At 48.4% G+C, this 8,637-nt stretch overlaps 1 protein-coding gene across 1 annotated transcript; it reads right to left on the minus strand.

Annotated features, from left to right (window-relative positions):
- Positions 1-3,561: 3,561 nt before the first annotated feature.
- Positions 3,562-4,418, minus strand: LOC125542453 (Bowman-Birk type trypsin inhibitor-like). Its single transcript, XM_048705499.1, has 2 exons — positions 4,258-4,418; positions 3,562-4,171 (listed from the first exon to the last, which is right to left on the minus strand). Exons 1-2 carry the CDS (start codon positions 4,367-4,369, stop codon positions 3,756-3,758), a joined length of 528 nt encoding a protein of 175 aa, XP_048561456.1. The 5' UTR covers positions 4,370-4,418; the 3' UTR covers positions 3,562-3,755.
- Positions 4,419-8,637: the final 4,219 nt, after the last annotated feature.

Raw genomic sequence — 8,637 nt, forward strand, 5'->3', positions numbered from 1 at the left:
GTCTTACCCTGAATAATTTGAGCATTTTGTGCGGTTACGACAAGTTAGTTTCTCCTTGTTGCACGATGGTTTCGTCATCTGGACTAAATCGGTTGTGGACATCCCTGCAAAACTTCAGTTTATAAACTTGTACTTGTACTGTGTGACGTTACTCCCTTACTTGTACTGTACAATGCGCATATGATGGTCTTTAATCTGGGTTGACAGTGGTTTATTTCATTGGTTCAAGTGATTATGTGTAGCTTTAGATGTGTGCAGTAGAAATGTGCAATCCTAAGTGTTAATATCGATCAGCAGCAAGTGTATTTGGTTACTCTGAACGATGGGGAAACAGAGAAATAAGTGCTGTAAGTGAGATGATTGAAAGAGGAATTAACTAACCAGAAACGATCGGCACGCTCCGAGCAGCAATGGCCGCAGTTCTGCAGCAATCGCCGGCCATGGTGCGGCCGGGCGCCCTGCCCGGGTCCGGGAAGCTGACAGGTGCGCCGAATCCATCCTCCCCAGCGCCAGATCTGGGGCAACGCCACGCTGCCCTCCTTGTGGACCTTGACGGCACCAAAGGCCTCGGCTACGCGGCCGCCCTCGCCGGCCTTTGTCGCGTGCCGCCTCGGGTGGTTCGCCGCCGCCGGGGCCCAACCCCAAACAGGGAGGAGCGCTCAATGCGGCAGATCTCGAGGTAGCAGCTAGCGCAGACGCGAGGCTGTGAGGGCCGGCCCAGTTTGGCGTCTACGTCGGCACATTCATCCCGTTTTCTAGCTTTTTCTTTTTCCTCTGGATTTCCTGTTTGCTTTAGTTTTTCATTTAAAAACTGTTTCGCAAAAAACAGTCTCGAAACTTGTAAGAAAATAATTAATAAATTTTTTTAAAGCCATGAATTTTAAAGGTGCCCATGGATATCTGAAAAATATTCACGTTTTTAGAAAAGTATAATTAAATCTTAAAAAAAATCGTAAATTTTAGAAACATGAATTTTAAAAATGGTAATGTATTTATAAGTATGTTCATGCAATGTTTAGAAAATAGTTGTGAACTTCAGAAAAATGTTTTATGAATGAAAAATGTCCATGGATTTAGCAAAATGTTCATGCATGGTGCAGTCTTTTCATCAGAACTTTCCTGCTTCATAAAGGATGGTCTCTAGGAGGCTACACACTCCATCGATAGGTGGTAAAATGAGATTAGACATCTTAGACATTTCATGTATGCTGGGCTACAGTTTTGATAATGATTTGCAAGAAGGAACATAGAAATTCTGCTCAGTCATAGGTTTTGACTCAGTAGGGATTGCAAAAAGTAAAGAGGAATGTTAACGAGGTTTGCCTTAATATATTTGGATACTATGCATTTTCATAACAATTTGACATATAATAGGAGTTTTACGTTTACAGCGCTATTTGGCAGCCATGGTGGTTGTTTGTTTATCCGGTTTCTCGTTAGAGATTCCAGCGCAAGATGTCGAGTGACCCTGGCCATCTGGGTCCCATGGGTCAGTGCCAGTAACTACTAAGATAGAGGTACCTAGCGGTGTATCTATGATATATACAACAAATACTTCGCAAACATCACATGCATATGTCGAACCGCGGTTACGGAGATCTACGCCAATGATATACCTACAGCGTGCATGGAAGTCATACTAGAGTGGTCACCTATGTCGCATGAGTGGTGCGGTGTGGTGTCGGTCGTTGAAGAGGGCTAACAGTGGCGATGTCCGGCAGAGTGAGCAGTCCACGCAGCGAAAGTGGTACTTGCCATAGGGTGGCTGGTTGCTAGACTTGAAGATGGCGGGCGACGGTGCATAAAGCCATAAACCCACCAGTGCCCTCAGGAGTGTGGCGAACGTGGCTGGAAGTACCAGATCGGATATCACACGAGTGTTTTATCTCAGGTTCGGGCATCTGGGAAGGAGTAGCACCCTACGTCCTGATTTGTGTTTGTATTCATGGTGGAGTACCTCGTGCGAGGGTTACAATGGGAATGAAGTATTAGTCTACCGAGAGTATGGTTCTACAGATGTAGATAGGAATGAGAGCCCCCCTCGCCCCCTCCTTATATAGGAGATGGGATCTAGGTTTTACATGAGATAGGTCCGATCTGGCCGATTTAGGAAAATGTTCGTGCAAAGTGCAATCTTCCTATTTTATAATAAGGGATGGTTTCTAGGAGGCTGCACACTCCATTCATAGGTGGTAAAATGAGATTAGACATCTTATACAGTTCATGTATGGTGGGCTATGGTTTTGATTATGATTTGCAAGAAAGAAAATAGAGATTGTGCTCAACCATAAATTTTGAGTGAGTAGGGATTGCAAGAAGTAAAGAGGAATGCTAACGAGGTTTCAGTTCAGTGATATATTTGGATTTTATGTATTTTTAGGAGAAAAAAATGGCATATACTAGGCTTTTATGTTTTTACGCCACAACAACGCTATTTGGTTGCCATGGCGGTAGTTTGTTTATCCGGTTTCCCATTAGAGATTCCAGCGCAAAATGTCTCAAGTGTGGGTGTGTGTCTCGTGCTTTTGTGATGGTGAGTGATCCCAGACATCACGGTCCCACGGGTCGGTGCCACTAACTACCAAGGTAGAGTAAGTAGCTGGTGTATCTATGATACATACATCAGATTCTTCGCATACATCACATGCATATGTTGAATCGCGGCTACGGAGATCTACACCAACGATATATATGCATCGTGCATGGAAGTCATTCCGGTGTGGTCGTCGTCACCGTTAGCCCTCATCAACCCCCGCCATCCCTTGAAAACCTTTTTTGAATTATATTTGTATTTTATTTGAAATTTAATTTCATTTAATGATTAAATGGGTTTGAACTGTAAGTATGTGATTTATTACTCAAAAATATATGGAATAACTATTGTAGGTTCCTAATAATATTGGAATGCTAAATAGAGGTTCTAAAGAGATTTCACCATGTAAAATCGGTCAATTCAAAATAGAGCAAGATATATTCATATTATTATATTTCATTTTACTTAGGTTTGATCCTAATTCCAAAATTAATAGCTTGTAATCCTTCATAAATATCCGGACTGTAATCATGAGAGTCTTTTCCTGAATAGTTTGAACAACCTTTAGTGCATTCGTCCACTTAGAGCATGGTTAATAAGAAAGTCTGCTGCTAGCTATATACCAATACCATGTCACCTAAAGCCATCATAAAAGCCCACTAGCACAATAGATTGGTTGTAAACTAGCACTAGTATTTAATGTTTGTATGTGGGGAAAGGGAAGGAGACACGTTTGACCGGTGGAAAGGAAAGGAGAGCCCGCTCACACGCCTGCATGCGGAGCGGATAACGTGGTTGTGCATCTTCATCCTTTGGCTAAACAAGTTTGCTCTGCTGAAATGGAGGCCAGGACTAAACCAACAAATTTTACTCATGACACAGCTATCGATGGTTGTAAGAGGAAAAAGTCTTCGGCATCCTGGATTTTCGATGCATTTTTTAATTTCTATTAGTGTGTTTCTAAAACTTTGATCATAAAAGAACTCAAAAATATATGTTCACGTTGCCTCTTAGGAAAAGAGTCTATGTGAAGCGGAAGAAAACAGCACCGTTCGTTTATATAAAGATAAAGATTGAACATTGCCACGTTGTCTTATTCATAATTGTGTGTCCACCACACATATAGGCCATCCATTTCTATTTTATTCTTAGACACTGCTGCTGCAGCAGGGCGGGAGAGGACACTCGACGGCGTTGATCGGGTGATCAACGCGTGAGCGTGCTAGTTACCGCCGGCGGCAACAGCCTCTGACGGCGTGCACGCGGGCGGGAAGGGTCCAAAGTGGCGGTCGATGCAGACGCGGAGAGAAGGGCGCGACCTGGACGGCAGGCAGGTCTTGCAGGTCGGAGCACACTTGTCGACCTCGTCCATGCATTGGCACGTCGGCGGGTTGGACCTGGTGCACAGGGGCAGGTCGCAGCAGTCCCAGGGCCTGCAGATGGGCCCGGGGTCGCCGACGTACTGGTCTTGGCAGACGCGGCGGGACGGGTCGCCCACGGACGGCCCGCAGGCCTTGCAGGTGGAGGGGCACTCGAAGACCTGGTCCATGCAGCGGCAGATCGGCGGGATGGACCTGGTGCACACCGCCTGGTCGCAGCACTTCCACGGCCTCTTCTTGGCCGCCATGGCTGCTTCGTCTGCAAGCCCAAGCCCTCGGTTAATCAGTTTTTCATGGACGCCTGAAGCCATGAACTAGAGAAGAAAGGAGTTGACGCACGCGTACCTTGGCCTTGGCTCGGCAGGAGAATGGCGTCCACGTCGCCGGCGACGAGGAGGGCTGCCTGCAGTGCAAGCATCAGCAGGATGCTAGGAACGACGCATCGCTTCATTCCCATGGCGTGCTTACTGAGCTTGCGTGCGTTTGCTTTGAAGCTGGCTAGATAGCAGCCAGCCGTATATGTAGCCTCGGGACACCGATGGATCACCTAACGAGCGGACATCGCTGCATGCGAGCAGATAAGGACACGTGCACATATGCGTGTCTGATGACTAGACAGATGGACAAAAGTGTCGACAGAAGCCGTACATGCGGTCACGTGACCCACGTTCTCCCTTGATTGCACATGACAACGAAATCGACTGGATCCAATGCACCAATTGCGGGCCCACACCGTACCTCACGTGACCCACGTTGTGGCTAATCGATCGTTCGAAAGGCAGGCCATTCTCGTTCGAGAGACGGTGACATGCAGGCCAGTTTACTGTAGTTGCTGCGCCACAGCATCCCTCATAAAAATTTTAAAATCTGCGCCACAGCAACAATGCAAAATAGTACCGCTAAAAACAACAATACAATGTAAAGTTTGGAATACAAAAATACAGCTTGGTCAAAGTTTGAAGAAATTTTACTAAACAATATACATATGATTTTAATATATATCTTCTGGCGTTTCTGAAAAAAAATGTTTAAAAGTACTTTTCAAACATTTATTTCAAATGGCATGATAGATAATATATAATGCCATATCCCTCGCAAAAAAGAAATAATTTTATGCCATACACAGATATGGTTTGGGCAAATTAATTTGCCTTGACTAGTTTGTGGACCAATGCCACTTCCAATTTTAGTTGGTTGAAAATTTTATTCACTTAAACCGATAATATCCAAGTAAGAAGGAAATAGTTCCTAAAAAATCACACAACTTTTTTGATGATTCATCGTCGGATTGGAGCTCCAAATCCTAGAGTGAAGTCATGGATGACGAAAAAGACGAAGTACATTGATGGTTCTTCAATTAATGGATAGTGGCAATCGGAAAGAAGATGAAGCATGCAGGGTCGCAGGCTGGTCGTGCGACAATGCACCGAAACAAAATTGAAGGGCTCGAAAAGCTCATGTGTTGTTACTTTCTATCGGTTCATACCTTCTCATTGTATGTGTTGCGGCGATGCTTCTGGATGTCCGAAAGGTTGTTCCGTTGAATTGCTGACGACATGGAAGCCAATGAACTTTTCTTCCAGAAATGGGGGAATGTTGCCGGTATCCTTGACTTCCCCCCTTGTCAAAAGGTGATCGCAACAATTTGGATGATTGCATATCACACTCCTGCAGATGCATTGGAGTATCTTTGGATGGCCAAATATGCAATCATAAAGTGCAGGAAAGTATTCACTAAAACTGTGGCGAGTGTTTATGGAGAGCGGTATTTGCAAGCATCCATGCCGGGGAGACAACAAGGATTCTATCAACGCATGAAGCAAAAATATCGGTCTTGGATGCTAGGGAGTGTTGTCTGTATGCACCGAAGGTGGAATAGTTTCCCGTGCAACTTGGCATAACAATTCACAGGCACTGCCATGATCCAACAAATTATTTTTGAAGTTGTTGCTTCCAAAGATTTGTCGATTTGCCATAGCCATTTGGGGTTGTCAGGATCAATGACATCAATGTCTTGCAGAGAGCTCACATGTTTTCAAGGCTAGTTGATGGTATTTCTCCACCTTACAACTTTATGTTGAATGGCCATTAGTATGAAGAAATCTACTATCTGGCTGATGGCATCTATCCATCTTGATAAACATTTTTGAAGTCAATTTCTAATCCTAGAACCACAAAACTTGAGCATTTCACCAAGGCGCAAGTAGCTCAGAGATAGGACATTGAGAGGGCATTTCAAGTGCCACAAGCAAGGTCTTAAATTTTCCGGGGCCTACACTTTTCTAGAAAAAGGATGCTTTGACAAATATCATGACATGTGTGATCCTACACAAGATGCTTATCGAGGATGAGAGGAATATGCAAAGACCCAGTGACTATGAAAGTATTTGCCCAATCATCAGGCCTCGCAGGCACACAAACCACATTCACACATTTCTTGAGGTGTACTGGAAAGACTGAAGATTAGGACTCCCATCATTTGTTGAAGGAGATTCTCATTGGACATCATTGCCAGCTAGCTGGGAGATAGTGTATTTATATTTCTTTTGAATTCGTGTATTTTAGTTGAATATTTTATTTGATTGGGATATTTGTTGCATCTGGATTATTTGTTAATTTAGCTTATTTGATGTATTCAGATTCATGGTTTGTAAAAATATTTGTTGAATTGCTGTAGTGTTTGATCTAAATTGTCCTAATAGTGTAAATGAAAACTTCATCGAAATCGTGTTTGCAAGTTTCTACCATTTTTTTTACAAAAAATACAGTATGTTAAGTGGGTGATGTTATATTGCCATGTGAAGTTTGTTGGAACCGCCACTCCCTAGCCCTAGCTCTCCTCTCCCTCTCGCTCACCTCACTCTCGCCTGCCGTGGCTCGATCAGAAGACAGAGGAAGAAGAAGATCAGAGGAGTGGTGGACACAGGGGGTTTTCCAGCGCACGAATGCTTTTTTCTTTCCTCGAGCATGAACTCGACCGTGTCAACAAGTTACAGGGGGGATCCAGGGTTTTATACCTGCGAGCACCGGCCTGCAAGCCCACGCCTCCAACCTACTCGCCCACCCACTTCCCACGTCCTCCGTGCTCTGGCCGCGTCCACACACCGCGCCCGTACGCGATCGCCACGGCCTCCCAGCGCGCCCGACGCGACCTCCCCCTCCTGTTTGCTCGCTAACAGCATGGCGTGGCCCCGCGCACACACGCGCTGGCTCACGCACTCACACACGCACAGCTACGCACTCACATACCCGCGGACCCGGCGCGCCCGACGTGTCCGGTGCGCGCCCATACACGCACTAGCCGTGCCAGGCTCAACGCCGCGGCTTATTACACCCAACATTCGCGCCCTAAGCCGCGGCTCAGAGCAGGCCAGCGTACTCGACGTCGCCGTTGACCAGCAACGCACGCTCCGCCGCCGGTGCTTTCTTCCACTGCGGGCAGTCACGTTTGAAGTGACCCCGCTCGCCGCACTTGTAGCACCTGCCTCGTCTATTGCGGCTGAAGCCCGACGCCTCGCTGCGCGTCCCATCGTCGTCGTCCCGAGCTTCGCCGCGCTGCCGCTCCCGCGCTCGCCACTGTGGCGCAGTGAACATCAGCTGCTCGCCGCCATGGTTGCCTCCGTCCTGCCCGCGCAGATGCAGCCTCTCATCGAAGGCCTTCAGCCGATCCAACGCGTCCTCGAACGCAATTGTGTCGACGTCACAGAACTGCTCGATCCCGGCCACCGCCGCGTACAGGCAGTCCGGCACCGAGTCGAGCAGTTTCTTGACCAGTGTCGTGTCTTCCAGGGTCGAGCCCAACGCAACGTAGCGCGCAGCCATGCCACCGAGCCTGCCGGCGATGTCATCCAGGGTCTCGGCGTCTGCCATGCGCAGGAGCTCAAACCCCCCGTGCAGCGTGCCCAGCCGAGCCGCCCGCACACGATCAGCTCCGACGTACCTGGCCTTGAGGCTCGCCCACTCCCCCGCGGTTTTCTTCGACGCCACCTACATCAGCAAGTTCTCCGCGAGTGCACTGAGGAGGTAGGCGCGCGCGGGCTTGTCCTTCTTCGCGATGACGGCCGCCGCCGCGTCCTCCGGCACGACCACTGCCTCCCACAGCCCGACCGTGTCGAGATTCGCCTCGACCTTGATGGCCTATGCCATGTAGTTGTCGCCGTTGAGCTGCGGCAGTGATCCGCCCGCACCGCCACCGTAGGGGACGATCGACATCGCCGGCGCGCCCTGATCCTTACGTGACTCTGATGCCAATTGTTGGAACCGCCACTCCCTAGCCTTAGCTCTCCTCTCCCTCTCGCTCAACTCACTCTCGCCTGCCGTGGCTCGATCAGAAGACAGAGGAAGAAGAAGATCACAGTAGTGGTGGACACACGGTTTTTTCCAGCGCACGAACGCTTTTTTTCTTTCCTCGAGCACGAACTCGACCGTGTCAACAAGTTACAGGAGGGATCCAGGGTTTTATGCCCACGAGCACCGGCCTGCAAGCCCACGCCTCGCACCTACACGCCCACCCACTTCCCACGTCCTCCGCGCTCTGGCCGCGTCCAGGCACCGCGCCCGTACGTGATCGCCACGGCCTCCCAGCGCGCCCGACGCCGTCTGCCCCTCCTGTTTGCTCGCTAACAGCATGGCATGGCCCCCGCGCACACACGCGCTGGCTCACGCACTCTCACACACACACACCTACGCACGCACACACCCACGGATCCGGCGCGCCCGATGCGT

This window comes from Triticum urartu, chromosome 3 (assembly GCF_003073215.2).
Source record: "Triticum urartu cultivar G1812 chromosome 3, Tu2.1, whole genome shotgun sequence".
Classification (NCBI taxonomy): Eukaryota; Viridiplantae; Streptophyta; class Magnoliopsida; order Poales; family Poaceae; genus Triticum; species Triticum urartu.

What these genes read in the sequence shown, in the direction of transcription:
- LOC125542453 (XM_048705499.1), bottom strand. Translation starts at nt 4,369, where the DNA reads ATGGGAATGAAGCGATGCGTCGTTCCTAGCATCCTGCTGATGCTTGCA. An exon ending in CCTGCCGAGCCAAGGCCAAG is followed by an intron (nt 4,172 to 4,257) that starts GTACGCGTGCGT and finishes TTGGGCTTGCAG; the next exon opens with ACGAAGCAGCCATGGCGGCC.